Raw genomic sequence first — 16,389 nt, 5'->3', positions numbered from 1 at the left:
GTTGCCTTACAGACAGCTTGTCTGTTAACCCCCATCTTGTATCTCATCTCACTTGTGTGAAATATTCCTTAGGAAATCTCTCGAAAACACAAGGAGGCCTACAGTCTCACACATGAAATTTAACACCTTTTCAAACATGTCTGTTTATGCAAACCTTTACGGTTTTGAGGCTAATAAAAATTGCGTACGGCAAATCTTTCTGCAAGTCTATATTTCACTAGTAATAGATTCACTCTGGATGCTTTTTCAATTGTCCTGACATGTTTCTTTTATCCTGTGCAGCATGAATTAGGGAAATAGTTCAGCAATTCCCATGGCTACCACAACAGTCATTTTGTAAAACACTGAACATTTCGCTGCCAAGCACGTGCGTGGCAGAACTCTTCCACTGTTAATTATATTGTACAGCACTTCCAAAATAGAGGTTTTCAGATATACACATGTTCATGAGAAGGGCATTTGCTTACCCACAGTTCTTTGAAAAATAGCTTTCATAGTAATAAGAAATTATGTTTTAATACATGCATATAAGCAATTTTCAAGTAACAAACGTTGCCAATTTTCATATGTATTTTTTTTGTCATTTCGATATTGAGAGTAAAATTAAAAAGTGAAGTAAATAATTAAAAATAAATAAATGCTTGGCCCTTTGGCATGATAGCTCCTTAAATACCAAGCAATAAGATTCTCTCTCGTCCGATTAGATCTGTTGTTCTTGTTGCTGATATCCAAAAATGATACCCCACAACTTTCGACATGTAAGGCACCTACAGTTTCAGTATTGAAAGCAAATCAAATAGCATTAGAATAATAAAGAAATAAAGAACGGCCTCGCAACTAAGATGTGCCTGGAAATGCAAAATAACATCTGTTTTTTTCTATTTTATTTTTGGCAGACAAAAGTAAATATAAAAAAAAAATATCAACTGAAAAATATATTGCATTTACATACTTATCTAGCTAATACTTCAATTAAGCATTTGTTTATAATGCAGGGTGTGTTATGTTCCATATAGGTACCAGAATATAGGCCCGGGTAATATCATACCCCTTCACCTACATTACCTTCTCTGCACACTACACAGTAACAAGCCTTTTAGGATTGAACCTTTACCTAGTTCTAGTCCTGAGCGCAGAAAGAGGGTTTCCCCTGAACAATAGTGTTCTATAACTTCATCAATAGACTCAAACAGTATGAATGAATATTCACAAGGGTTCTTGGAAACCAGGCAGGGGATAAACCACCTGCATAATATCTACATACAAGGTTCATCCCATACGTCATGCTCAAATCCAATAATGGCTAATACAAGAAACATGGGACAAAGGAACCCTAGATACTTTCTGTATGAATACAGCACCTCTTGCTAGTGTTAGCTAGAGGGAACCAAAACTTCCAGGCCGACACACTGACCAGAGATGCTGAGGCTCCTGCATACAGACTCTCCAGCTGACATTGGTCTGGTACATCCCTCGCAGGGTGTCCAACTCGAGACCAGGAAGGGGTCCCACACTCTCTTGTTTCAGGTAATGAGGATAGACTAAACCTAGAGGGATTCTTGGCTTCACACCTACTCACATGCTAGGTACACTTAAGTACATCTAGATAGGCATCGTAGGAGTATGCACTTTCTTTTATCGTGCATTTTATATTCAAGTATGTATTCATGACTATTGCAAGATGGTAGAACTGTACTATCCTTTTATATTCACTGTACTGCTAATCATATATATCTGCTACTATCTAACGGCTGTTGCAGCACATCTATTTTACACTAGAAGAACAACTGTGCAATTAATTCTTATTGAAACTCGCCCAACTGTTTCTTCTGTGTAACTCTCGGAGACCGAATAAGTAAGCACAAGTGACAAAGCGAAAAGTAGTACATTGTTTCCACGATTCTGAGGGATCAAGGTTGTCATGTTCTAAGGTTGCCAGAAACTATTCTCTCCCTGATAGGAGGCGATTCGAGTGGCACTGTGAGCTAGCTAATGCAAACAGGCTAACATTCTCGGTGGGGGTGCTCGGAACCAGTCTTGCACCAACCCCACAGTTTATGTTATCCGCACGCGCAGATTCTGTACAGGAATATATAAGAAGTACACAACAGGTGTGTTGCTTTTAGTGGCAATACCTTCTTTCACAGATGGTTTCTGAGTTTACCAACAAATGTTCCCTGCCATCTGCTACAAGAAAGCACCTCATACTGAAATGAGCGTTCCATGGAAGATGGAGTAGTTTCTTACCTGTAACTCCAGTTCTGTAGTAGGAGTATCTCTGTTATAGTCATAATCTAGTGAATAGTCCCGCCCATGTGCGTGGACCCCGGAGCAATCAAAAATAATCTCTTAAGCTGTCTTCTTTGCAGTCCTGCATAGACACTTAAGAGAAAATCAAGACAAATAATGCAGCCTAACACTTCCAAGGCTACAAAGGCCACCACTTCATCCAAACAGTGAAAAGGATAGCCAACAATGTCAGATTTTACACATATTTACCAAGTTTCCCTCATAGAGAAAACTCCCCTTCACCAAAATCCTTGAAATGATAGAGAGGAAGGGTTGGACAGACAAGCCCCCAAAGGCTGCCATTATGTGTCTGGAAAAGGGATACCGTGCCTTTAAGGAACTCTCCAGAGACCCTCGGTATCCCAGGATGCACAGCCAAAGTTCTTTTACTTTCAGTTCTTTTTTCCAGCTCCTGCTAGCAGGACCCTGGAGCATTGAGCTCTCCCTTTTTGGGCTTTTCTTCAATTTTTGACACTTTAAGTGTTTTGAGTGTTTCACTCAACATCTGGGGTCTTCCTCTTCCTTTTGCTGTGTTTTTAGCTAGTTTTGCCCACTCTTTCTGTCGAATATGCCAGCTTTATTCGATAAGTGCCCTAAGTGTGCCAGGAAGAAAGCTAAATCTGACCCCCACAGAGTATGCATACTCTGTCTCCCTTCCTCCCATGTCCCTGAAGACTGTAAGATTTGTCAATCTTTCTCAAGGAGGACCCTGCGTGACAGGGAGAAGATTAGTCTCCAAGGCCTGGAGCAGAGGAGACATCAGGAACCAGGTGGGTCTGGGCATGGAGGGACTCAGTCATCGTCCTCTGCCCATGCTTCGGCCTCTGGAGGGCTCCCCAGTCAAGAAAAGGCCCAGAAAAGGCACTGGTCCCGGTCGAAGTCGATGGCTTCGACGTCGGCGTTGAGGGGCATGACCACTATCTGTTCCCCGTCGACCCAGGGCTCTGGGTCGAAGCGTCGTCGACGTTCGACGTCGAGGGGAAGGACGTCGAGACCTCGGCCGAGGTCGATGTCGAGGACATCCCGGACGTCGACACGTCATCGACGTCGAGATGAGTCCAGGAGGCACCGGCGCTCGCCCTCGAGGCGACACCGCCGTTCGCCGTCGAGGTCGACTCGACGTTCGACGTCAAGGAGAGACAAGTCGATGTCGAGGAGAAGAGAGCCGGCGTCGAGGAGTTCATCGACATCGAGAAGCAGAAAGGCGAAGAGGTCGACGTCGAAAAAGGAAAAGTCGACGTCGAGGAGGCGTTTAAAGGCACGGTATCCCTTTTCCAGACACATAATGGCAGCCTTTGGGGGCTTGTCTGTCCAACCCTTCCTCTCTATCATTTCAAGGATTTTGGTGAAGGGGAGTTTTTACTATGAGGGAAACTTGGTAAAAATGTGTAAAATCTGACATTGTTGCCTATCCTTTTCACTGTTTAGATGAAGTGGTGGCCTTTGTAGTCTTGGAAGTGTTAGGCTGCATTATTTGTCTTGAATTTCTCTTAAGTGTCTATGCAGAACTGCAAAGAAGACAGCTTAAGAGATTATTTTTGATTGCTCCGGGGTTCACGTACATGGGCGGGACTATTCACTAGATTATGACTTTACACAGAGATCCCCTACTACAGAATCAATAATCCACTAGCAAATAACCTACTGCTTGAGGTTACATGTTTACTCATTTGAAGCCTATTACCTGTATTTATACATTTATTTTCACAGAGCTGTGAGAAAAAATCTGCCAGGCAGCTGCACTGTCACACCAGACCTAAAATTTAAGGGTGGGCTATACATTTCACTCTGCCGGTGGAGTTTTGCCAAGTTCCAGCAAAACTTCTCTGTGTGGTGGAGTTTTTCTCGCATGTGGCTCGCCAACGCTAAGTTGACAAGCCCAAGCAAGAATGTGGTCCCCCAGGGTGATTTTCAGGCGCTAAGGTTTTCTCAATGCGGTCAGCCCAAACTATTTAAGGTGAGAACGCTGCCACTTGATGTGAGAAAGCTGCAGCTCAATACTCGAGTGACAGCAAAGAAGCAGCACCCTCGGACACACCACATCCTGCTGTTTGCACTGATTTTGCAGCACGGGACAAGCTCCTGTAACTAAGTATCAGCATGACATGCCGATTAAGCCCACTCGTGGAACTCCACAGAATACTGCAGAGTTTTTATGCAACTCCGCGGAATTCTGCAGAGTGAAACTTCAAGAGTTCCCCCATGGCTTCTTAAAATGAGAATGACAAGTAATTGCTGTAATATACACTATGGGTTTCCAGGATTCAAAAGCATTGCTACCACTAGCTAGAATCTACATTATCGAGGACTTCTTGTTAGACTCTACATCAGGTTAAGATCATGAAAACGAGACCTAGGCTACATTTAAAAGAGATCGCAAGAGCCATCTGTTTTTGAATCTTAATTAATTAATTAATATATCATGTTGCTACCATACATCTGCCAATTAACATTTGCTTTAATTGATACAAAGTTTATACATACTGTTTATCATTCTCACTGCTCTGTGCATCCTTGAGGAATAAAGAAAAATCAATAACTCCAACCTGAAAAATAAACAAAAATAAACATAACATTGCCTTCCATAAAAAAAGGGAATAAAGAGCCTTACAAAACATTTTATTCACAAACTAAAAAATAAGCCTGTTTGGCAAACACGTGAAGATGAGGCCCCCTTTTTCTTGTGAAAAACAACAAATTCCCAGGATGAAAGACAAGAAAAGAGGCCTCAATACGTGAGGTACAGATTGTCACCACTGGCATCAAGGCAGATTGCATGACACAGAGATGATCTTTTTGCCAGAAAATGGGAATTAATACAAAGGTGAAAAAACACAACCAACAGTGGTGTTGTAATGTTGTATTGTGGTTTTTAAGGCTAAAATGAAGGCCTTCACTGGGCTGGTATAAAATAGGTAGAAAAACATGCACGTGGTGGGATCAGCAGTGTAGCAGAGAACTCAGAGAACACCCTGTAGCCCATACCAAAGGAGTAGAAAGCAGCCGAATGGTCTGGCTACCTGCTGCCATATGGCTAAAGAACATCAGAATAAACAGGGTTAGGTATGAGGTCAAGCATTTGAGATAGAAAAAGGTGAACAGCCTGTACCACTTCACAACAGACACTGCCCAAATCCTGAGGCACATCACCTCCAATGTAAACAGCTTGGAAGATGCTACCCATCAAGGGTGGCTAATATAATATCTGCTTGTCTATTGCCCAGAGGGTGCTTCCATGGCACTGTGGTCTTTTCTTATGGTATTCCATTTGCCTTTAGCACGATATTTAACCCTATAATCCAGAAGTGACACAACAAGGAATGCACACGTATCAGTGATGCATGGGAGAAACACATATTCTATGTGATATTACGTGCCAAATAAAAACAGGTAGTCATATCTGAATAAGGGACCTTGAGGTAATTCAATATGTATATCTATTGGCTGGGAAATCTATCAATCAATCAATGACCAGTTTATTCGCAGTTTCAATAGGAAGACCATTAGTGCCACAATCAGGATATAACTGATGAAGACATACTAGGAGGCTGATGACCACTGAGATCGCGGTCTGCTTTGAGAATACATGCACACATGTACTGCATATTCATAGGCTGAGCTACAGCTAAGATATTCACCACTAAAACATCAGAGGTTGGCTTACAGATATTAAGCACATCTCACACAAGCCACAGTGAAAGATACAGGTTCAACAATGTATTCCCTGCCAGAAAGACATGTAGTATCCCAGCAAGAACAAGGAGATTTTGGCAAGCTTTGATAATAAAAATTACATAATACATAAATAACTGATTCAGAGAGAAGTTGATAGAGACATCAGATTTCTATAGACAGATTTTACAGTCAGACAATCAAACAGGCATCTATATAATGCAGAACTAATAAACAAAGCCATGCGACACAGGATACTATAATACAATAGCCACACAACCAAACAATAATCCAGCGATGCCTCTACGTGAAGATGACAGTGGTAACAGGCTCAGGACCTATTGAAGGACTTCCACTCTGAACATCAAGGATTAGCTAAGGGGAAGGGCTATAGTGGTAGGCCTCATTACTCTTGAACTGATTCCAGTGCAATATACATTTGTAAGTGACATCATTCTGACAAGATACTTCCTCGACATCACACAGTCTAGCAACCCTAATATGCTTGTTGCAAATGGCAATAGTGCACACTATTTAAAGTGCCACACTAACTCATTGACAGTGAAGGACTATCACAAACCCTTTAGCAGACGCACAGAACAACATGATACATATTTTTATAGGAATACTTTCTACTGTGTTACCTTACTAAAAGAGCTACAAAACCAAATTACAGCCAATTGATGGTTGCAGATCAAGTACTGATCAACTCAATAAAAAGAAAACATTAAACAAAATAGTTAACTGTGTAGTTCTCTCTGATTTTTAATATAGTGCATGAGAGCGTCTGCCACATACTACATGGAAACCGGTCCTCGGAAGCTTGTTTCCGGTCCAGGGAAGGCATGGCTTGGCAGTTCGGGCTGGACTGTTCCCATGAGGCACAGGGTCAGACTGATTTGCATATAGCCATGTCTGAACTGGGGTGGCAGGGTGGGCTAAAGAACGGTGATGGATCAAACCCAGATCTTTTGACTGGGTGTGAGTGTTTGATTGGCTCAGATGCTCCGTCCATCACCACCCCCTTTTGTACCGCTTTTGGCCGCCATAAGTGTGGCAGGGTATGCTCAGACGTGAGTCCCTTGCTCACTTTGCCACTGGATTCAAGCAAGCCGGGCTGAAGACGGCTGTAATGCCAGAAACCGGTCCTCGGAAGCTTGTTTCCGGTCCAGGGAAGGCATGGCTTGGCAGTTCCGGCTGGACTGTTCCCATGAGGCACAGGGTCAGACTGATTTGCATATAGCCATGTCTGAACTGTGGTGGCAGAGTGGGCTAAAGAACGGTGATGGATCAAACCCAGATCTTTTGACTGGGTGTGAGTGTTTGATTGGCTCAGATGCTCCGTCCATCACCACCCCCTTTTGTACCGCTTTTGGCCGCCATAAGTGTGGAAGTGTTTGCTCAGACGTGAGTCCCTTGCTCACTTTGCCACTGGATTCAAGCACGCCGGGCTGAAGAAGGCTGTAATGCCAGAAACCGGTCCTCGGAAGCTCGTTTCCGGTCCAGGGAAGGCATGGCTTGGCAGTTCGGGCTGGACTGTTCCCATGAGGCACAGGGTCAGACTGATTTGCATATAGCCATGTCTGAACTGGGGTGGCAGGGTGGGCTAAAGAACGGTGATGGATCAAACCCAGATCTTTTGACTGGGTGTGAGTGTTTGATTGGCTCAGATGCTCCGTCCATCACCACCCCCTTTTGTACCGCTTTTGGCCGCCATAAGTGTGGCAGGGTATGCTCAGACGTGAGTCCCTTGCTCACTTTGCCACTGGATTCAAGCAAGCCGGGCTGAAGACGGCTGTAATGCCAGAAACCGGTCCTCGGAAGCTTGTTTCCGGTCCAGGGAAGGCATGGCTTGGCAGTTCAGGCTGGACTGTTCCCATGAGGCACAGGGTCAGACTGATTTGCATATAGCCATGTCTGAACTGGGGTGGCAGAGTAGGCTAAAGAACGGTGATGGATCAAACCCAGATCTTTTGACTGGGTGTGAGTGTTTGATTGGCTCAGATGCTCCGTCCATCACCACCCCCTTTTGTACCGCTTTTGGCCGCCATAAGTGTGGCAGGGTATGCTCAGACGCGAGTCCCTTGCTCACTTTGCCACTGGATTCAAGCAAGCCGGGCTGAAGATGGCTGTAATGCCAGAAACCGGTCCTCGGAAGCTTGTTTCCGGTCCAGGGAAGGCATGGCTTGGCAGTTCGGGCTGGACTGTTCCCATGAGGCACAGGGTCAGACTGATTTGCATATAGCCATGTCTGAACTGGGGTGGCAGAGTGGGCTAAAGAACGGTGATGGATCAAACCCAGATCTTTTGACTGGGTGTGAGTGTTTGATTGGCTCAGATGCTCCGTCCATCACCACCCCCTTTTGTACCGCTTTTGGCCGCCATAAGTGTGGCAGGGTATGCTCAGACGTGAGTCTCTTGCTCACTTTGCCACTGGATTCAAGCAAGCCAGGCTGAAGACGGCTGTAATGCCAGAAACCAGTCCTCGGAAGCTTGTTTCCGGTCCAGGGAAGGCATGGCTTGGCAGTTCGGGCTGGACTGTTCCCATGAGGCACAGGGTCAGACTGATTTGCATATAGCCATGTCTGAACTGGGGTGGCAGAGTGGGCTAAAGAACAGTGATGGATCAAACCCAGATCTTTTGACTGGGTGTGAGTGCTTGATTGGCTCAGATGCTCCGTCCATCACCACCCCCTTTTGTACCACATACTACATGGAAGGAAGTCCAATATCTCTTTTCTCCTACATTGAAGTGGAGACCAAAAGTGGCATGAAGATGAAAGCATATAATTCAAACACTGTGTGTAAAACTTTAAAATCTGGGAAATTAAGTCCAATATACTCTCTAGAATGGCCACATAACGTGGCGGCAACTATACTCCAATGTCACTTATACTTTACGTAGAACCTCTAAGTTTGTTGATGAGAGATTCAGGCATTGAGCTACATCAATACACGGGTGATTTAAACCTGGGCAATGACGATTATCAATGATTCAAGACACCATTATTCAACAGTGTGAACTGGAGAAATAGCAAATCTGGATGATAGAAACGTCTGAAACTAAACCCGCAGAAAATGGAAATCATTCTAATCTCTTGCAAATACAATAACAAAATAGATCCAAGCATAATCTGGTAATTGAAAGTTCGAGACAGTGAAGAGTCTATCGAGTCTACGTGATTTCCCTGTAGACGATCACCCACATCAAAAAGGTGACACGATTTGAAAATTTCCATATGCATTCTCTAAAAAGAATAAAGCATCTGCATGCTTAAAAACAGTGGAAGATAGTTGTTCATGCTCTAATTATTTCCAGAATTGACGTCTGCAACACTGTTATGGTGGGTATACCTCATAATGTAAAAACCCCAGTAAAAGGGACATATTGCTTAATTACTTTTCAAGAAGAAGTTCAACCACATCTTCCCTATTCTTAGGGAGCTGTTTGTTGACCGCTGAAGAGGTGAATACAATTTAAAATCCGCTGAATCACCTTCAAAGCACTACATGTAGGAAGTTATCTTGTGTAATTGAGTAGGCTATCCAGTGGTACACAAGAGCATGACGGAGCAAGAACATACTTCCCCTGGAAACAACGAAATTCCAAATGAGTTGAGCACAAAGGAGATATTTCTTTGCTGCCTCCACAGACATTTGGAACTCCCCAACAGTACAACTAAGAAGAATTTATCACATCCTAACATTGAAGAAAGAACTGAAGACCCACAAATTACTCTTAGGATCCTTATTTTTCTTTGACTAGAATAAGAAAAAGAAAGGAAATGTTACTTACGGCTTGCAACCCCTCCAGTATCCCATTATGCACAGCAGGTGGCAGTTACCTCAGTTTCCGGCTCCTTGTGACAGGATCTTGGAGTACTGAGCCTAGGCATTTTTGCCTCTGTATTTTACTAAAAATCTTTATAGACTGGAATCTAACCAGCTTCACAAATTGCCTTTGGACGCCTAAACTGTTTCTCTGTCATTTTCTGACTGGAAAAATGTGTTTTAAGGCAAATAAAATGCTATCTTTATTGACAAGTGTCCAATCTGTGGCCCAAAAAAGGAACATCAGATCCCCATAATCTGTGTATATTTTGCCTGACAGTCACATGGCAAACAAATGTCAACATTGCAACACCTTCTTCAGGCATACCCTGCAGGACAGGGAGAAGATTTGCATTCAGGGAAGAGACAAAATACTCAGACAGCATGAGGCACTATCTGAAGGTAGGGTGTCACATGAACGAGGATAGGGTCAGTCCTCTGCCAGGGCTCTACCTTGACAGTGACTCAATGAGAGGGAGATCCAAAAAGAGGGTAAGTCAAGAAAAAAGACGACGTTCCCGTTCGACGTCGAGAACAATGGCGTAGAGATGAGGTATAGTGGCAACATGCTCATAGTCAAGAACTGGGATGACGCCAAAGAGAAGGCGCCTTACGATATTGAAACACAGACAGTCAACGTGGCGAGGAACCGAGACATTCAACTTTAAGAGGCCATTCGAAGTCAAGACACACAGAATCTGCACTTTCCATCTCTAAATTGGTTGATTGTATCAGGAAAACACAGGTGAGGAGACTTCCGACACCTTCAGATTCAGAAAACTCAAGAGCATATTTACCATCATCGCCAGTAGTCATTCCAGATTCTCCAAGACACCATACTACTCAACAACCTTCTCCATTTAAACATCCTGTTCCACCAGCAACAACTCCACCTCACTCACCTGGGATCTTCCTCCTCAGACTGCAATGCCTTCGGGGGCTCACTTTCTAGCAAGCCACCTATAGTACTAAGAAGATCTAAATCTCCACCACAGTGGTCCATATCTCGTTGAAGATCCGAAACAAGCTCAAGAGTTTCATCACATTTCAGACAAGACTTTTCTACAAGATATTCATCTAGATGCAGACACAGGTACAGGTCCAAGGTCAGGAACAATGATGTCCTCGGACACAAGGAGATGTTTCTCTCCTTTCACTGATTCTCCTAAAACAAGATTCTCGCCAGTCGTTGACATTAACACGTTTCAAGAAATACTCATACGAGGAGTTCAAAAAGTGAACATTCCGTTACCTGCTCCCACAATGATGTCTGTGAATTGTGACAATAAATCCCTACTAGTTTAGAATCCATCATTACCATGACAGTTAGGGCAGTTCTTTTTTACTGATATAATTGTATCCTGGATGTAAAGTCACAAAAGTACTTCCCTCATACCTTCTGTGGAGGTGGGAGGCCGGATTACAACTGTAATGCAGATGCCCATGGAGTTGAAATAGGATGACAGTTAAGTGAGCTTTTCTTCTCCTCCAGAGGATTCTCATTAATTGTAATAAACACTGAATCAAATAGCAAACCCACCCCACATAAAAAGCGAAGGGATGAGCAGAAATGTACACAACTGTAACCCGCGAGGGCTGACAAGGAGGGAAGGAGCCAACAACAATGTGAGTTGCACACCAAAGGGTTTATTTTGAGGTTTGTAATGATTCAGAATTAAATGGGAAAACAGAGTCAGTCTTGACAAAGCGGGTCTGATGGTGTCCTGCCGTCCTACTTTGGTCCTGGTCCTCCGGAGTCTTGGTTCTCGTCACCGTATTCGCCCCGAGGAGAAAACAAAGGAGAGGTAGTATTTAGATGTCTGCTCTGAATACTACAAGTGATATGGGGTAGGAAGTGCGGGTAACGTTTGTGGGAACAACCACCACCAGTGTGAACAAAAAAAACACATTCGCGATAAGCATCTACTTTTCTCACCACAAGGAGTGATGTGACGGTGCTTAGAGAACTGTGGTAAAGTTATCTGCACACGGTGTATCGTCCCCCCTCCAGTTACCCGGTCCCGACCCTTAAAAGACAAGAGAGCCCGGAGCCTGCTCCGTACCTGGCTTAGCCACGCGTCTCCCTGAGCGTGGCTGGGCGAAGCGTTTTCTCGGTGGCCTCCTGGCTCTCCTTCTGACGGTGGTTCCGGGTCTTCCTCACTGTCAGGGAGTCCCTTCGCGTTGTCGACAATTCTTCAGTCCGTTCGGCTTCTCCGTCTCTCCCCGCTTCTGCTCCCGGCAGCTTTTTTTTGTTTCTTCCGCGTCCACCTTTTTCTCCGATGTCTTCGACAGGGATAGGCCGACGAGCTCTGACGTCGTGGGGGCAGGCGTCAGTTCAGGGAAGTCCAGATCCTCCTTAAAGGGCCCGTTCCAGTCCTGCGAAGGAGACTGAAAGTCAGTCACAGGGGATACTACGGGCGATCCCGTGACAACAACCTACTCGAACAGGTTCATTAAACAATCCTGTACTACCTGTACTTCAGCCAAGGAGATAAAATCAAGACTCTAAAGCCTTGTGAATCCATAGACAGACCTTCAAGTGGCAGTTTAAAACATTTCTGAGATGGGAACCTTTCTCTGAAGAACCACCATAGCTGTCACTTTACTAGGTGAGCTGTAGGTGTGCCAGGAGGAAATTTGTTTGCCAACTGGTAACAGTAAAATGCAACTACTATAGACTGAGAAACCGATTCTAACAGGCCTGTAACGTACAAACAAATATTCAGAATGTCCAAGACCTTTAGAGTGTGGTCTAGAATATTAGCACTTCCTCAGATCCAGAGTGGGAAGGGATCTCTCGACTAAAAGACAGTGGCAATGAAATAGTATGATTAACCTGCAAATCTGACACTACTTTGGGAATGAAGCTTGGATGAATTCACATCACCAACTTCTTCTTACGGAACACAGAGTAGGGTTCATGACCACATAGGGTCTGAATCTCGCACACTCTCCAAACTGAATTATAGATACAAGAAAAAAAGCTTCCCAAGTTAGATGTTGCAAGAAAAACACGAGGATTGGTTCAAAAAGGAGAACTCAGCAATTTAGTGAAGACTATTTTAAGTTCTGAGGTGGAGAAGGCGATTTAACCGGAGCAAATCCTTTCAAAAGATCCTCTAAAAAATCCTAACACCACAGGAATTTTAAAAATAGGTCTGTGAACAAGACCTTCCACAGGTCGAATCTCTTGCCCTAGTGAAGAAAAATAGATGGATTGATTTTGCGGTGTCTTCTTTACAGAATTCCAACATTAGAGGGGTATCAATTATTTTTTAAAAACAGCTTAAAGCAAGGTTAATTGCCCAGATGGCGGACCCAAGGGGGCAGGTGGGTCATTGCTACAGTGGTCATCTCTGGGGCCCAATACACACTTGTTGGATATTATGGGCCTAATATTGATGACCCCTCTTCTCTAGAGTCCATTTTTTCTCACCTTTTATCTTTTCCGGAGCAACCATTTGGGCGGGTGATTTTAATATAGTCTTGGACCCTCTCCTGGATAAAACACCTAGCAGTCGTCCTCGCGTCCTTTCTAAATCTAGGACCTTTTTGCTCAATTCCATGAAGCAATATGGGTACGTGGACATTTGGAGACTGAGGTCAGGACTGCAACAAGGTACTTCTTTTAGGAACTATAAATATCACCATCAGTCCAGAATAGATTTCGTCCTGATTAGTCAGAGACTGATGGATGCTGTCAAGACCATAAGTTACCTCCCTTTACATCTGTCCGACCATTCAGCAATTTTCATGGAGTGTGAGGGGCTACCTTCCATTTCTTTTAGAGGTTGGTCCTTTGATCGATCTCTTCTCTCACACCCAGATGACGTCTCCTTTCTTAAGAGTGAGGTTCAAAGTTTTAGGAGTATAAACATTGGCTCGGCGCCGTCTGGAGTGGTTTGGGACTCTTTTGGCTTTTTTAAGGGGGCCTATTACAGGCAAGGTTTCCTTTCGTTCTAAACAATATAAGGAGGAAGTTGTATCCACTGAGGCTGACATTGTAAAAACACAATTAGATATCGATGCCATGGCAGCTTCTATGGACTCAACTTTAAAACCACTCCAGGATAAGTTGCTTGTCTTAAAAGCGCAGTTGAGTTCAGTCTTGGGCAAGAGAGTTCAGCAAAGATGGGAGGCCAGCAAATTAGCCCATTTCCAATATGGGGAAGGGGCAGGGAAGTTGTTGGCTTGGAAGGCTAAAACAGATCAGGCCCGCAATAATATTGTGTCAATAACCACAAGTAATGCTATAATCTCTTCTGACGAGGGCATAAGATTAGCTTTTAGAGAGTTCTTCCAAGAGATATACCACGAAGATAAAAATATCAACCCCGAAACAGTTAAACACTGGCTGAGTAAGATTAGTCTTCCGGCTCTTTCTGCTGAGCAGAGTATCCTCTTGGATAGCGAGATCTCTGAGGAAGATGTTAGGGCAGCCATCCGAAGTGGTAAGAAAGGGAAAGTGGCAGGAACTGATGGCTTACCGGTAGAAATCTTCAAACTCTTAGAACAAGAAATAACATCACCTCTTGCCACTCTATTCAATCTAATTTTGTTGGATGGTCAGCCTCCCCCTGAATCTTGGAATGGTGCTTCCATTACCCTTATTCTGAAAGCAGGTAAGCCAGCCTCCATTTGTGTGTCTTATAGACCAATTTCAATCTTAAATGTAGATTACAAGATCTTTGCTACTGTTCTGGCAAGGAGGCTGGCAGAGGTGGCTCCCGACCAGTTACATCAGGATCAGAAGGGGTTCGTAAAAGGCCGCCAGCTTTATGAATTAACATATGATCTAATAGGCGCCATTGATATGGCTACAGCTGCGTCCCTTCCCCTGGTTGTTGTAACATTGGATGCCACCAAGGCCTTCGACAGGGTAAATTGGACAAACCTGTCGGAGGCCCTGGCTAAGTTCAACATTGGGGGGGCTTTCCGGCGAGCCATTAGCCTTCTGTATCAGAACCCTACTGCTCAGGTTCTGGTTAACGGAGCTCTATCGGACCCTTTTAACATCTCCAGGGGGACGAGGCAGGGCTGCCCACTCTCCCCTCTCCTATTTGATTTGTATATCGAGCCCCTCGCTCAACGCTTGTGGGATGATATTAATATTAAGTCATTTTCTTATAGGGGATGGGAGAGGAAGGTAGCCCTCTACGCGGACGATGTACTTATTCTTTCTTCAGATGCACAAACCGCACTTCCAGCAGTATTGGAAGCGGCACAAGGGTTTGGAGAAGTATCTGGTTATGAGGTAAATGCCTCAAAAACCGAGATCTTAATCTGGAATGATGACCACTGTGAAATTAGTATTCAGCCTGGGTCTTCAATGCGGTATCTTGGTTTAAATATCACAAAGGATATAAATCAGTTAGTAGCCTTTAACTTCTCTGCAGTGGCAAAGCACTGTCGGCAGTTAATGCGATCCTGGGCTCAACTACCGTTATCCCTTTTGGGGAGAGTAAATTTGATTAAAATGACCATTTTACCCAAAGTTTCTTTTTTATTTAACACGATTCCTCTTTATTTTGATCCTTCCGTGATAGCAAAGCTGCAGGCGGATATCTCTTCCTTTATTTGGAACAGGCATCTTCCGAGGATTGCCTGGAAGAAACTCAGGAGGCGTAGAGAGAAGGGTGGGCTGGTTGCAACAGACCTGCAGATGTACGCCTTGGCGTTTCCACTATCTTATGCCCGAATGCTCTTAAAGATGCCGGTCGATTCTGGAGTGGGTTCTCTGCTCTCGGCTTTGCTGGATGGGGAAGGTCTTAGCCAGTCAGGTTTTTTGTTTAAATTTGGTAACCAAAAATGTTTTAAAAAAATTAAATTGAAGATTCTGCAGGGCTTTATAAAAACTTGGGCAAAATTAATGGTTAACTTAGAAATTAGCTACTATGGCAGTAGGACTCCCCTTTGGGGTCTTCCAGAAAGTCCTTTGTGGTTGTGTGATAGTCTGGTGGCCCCGCTTAAAGAAGCAGGGTTGGTGGTTTGGGGGGACCTATTCTCAGAGGGTATCTTGCTTCCGTGGGAGTGCCTGAGAAGTAGAATTGGTCCTAACTTTTCAAGGTTTAAATATATGCAAATGGCTCGCTGGACTCTTTCCTTCCTTGCTCGACCGTCTCTGGCAAATAGGTTTCCTATTGGAGGCTGTAGTCAATCTAGTATCCCAGATGGTTGATAATCCACCGGCTAAAAAGGAAGTCTCCCTTTGGTATAATTTGATTCTGGATGAACTTGATGGGGACTTTTTACTACCAGTCCAGTTTTGGGGATCTACCATGTTAGGACGCAACGTAGAAGATCTGTGGAGCATCTCATGTAAAGTTTTGTGGGATCTTGTTAAGCCGGCATGGTTGCGCAGAAATCACCTGTTCACGCTCCACAGGGCATATTATTCTCCCCTTAGACTTTCAAAATTTTCACAAGGGAACCCTGTGGTTTGTGCTAAATGTGGACTGCCTGCGGCTTCGGATGCCCACATGTTCTTCGAATGCCCTCGTCTAGCTCTCTTTTGGGATGCTATATGCCACACTCTTTCGGAATCACTAGGAAGGCAAATAAACCTGGATCTTTCTACTGTCATTTTTGGGGACTCGG

At 44.1% G+C, this 16,389-nt stretch overlaps 1 protein-coding gene across 3 annotated transcripts in view; it reads right to left on the bottom strand.

The window, feature by feature from the left end:
• The window catches only part of RUFY1 (RUN and FYVE domain containing 1), a 594,809-nt gene that overhangs the window by 391,789 nt on the left and 186,631 nt on the right, over positions 1–16,389 (bottom strand). For all 3 annotated transcript variants that reach the window (XM_078653337.1, XM_078653336.1, XM_078653338.1), the window contains exon 6: positions 4,774–4,835. In XM_078653337.1, the coding sequence (XP_078509463.1) occupies positions 4,774–4,835 (62 nt within the window). The remainder of the gene's footprint in view (positions 1–4,773; positions 4,836–16,389) is intronic.

This window comes from Lissotriton helveticus, chromosome 7 (assembly GCF_964261635.1).
Source record: "Lissotriton helveticus chromosome 7, aLisHel1.1, whole genome shotgun sequence".
Taxonomy (NCBI): domain Eukaryota; kingdom Metazoa; phylum Chordata; class Amphibia; order Caudata; family Salamandridae; genus Lissotriton; species Lissotriton helveticus.
This window is presented reverse-complemented; position numbering and strand designations above follow the sequence as displayed.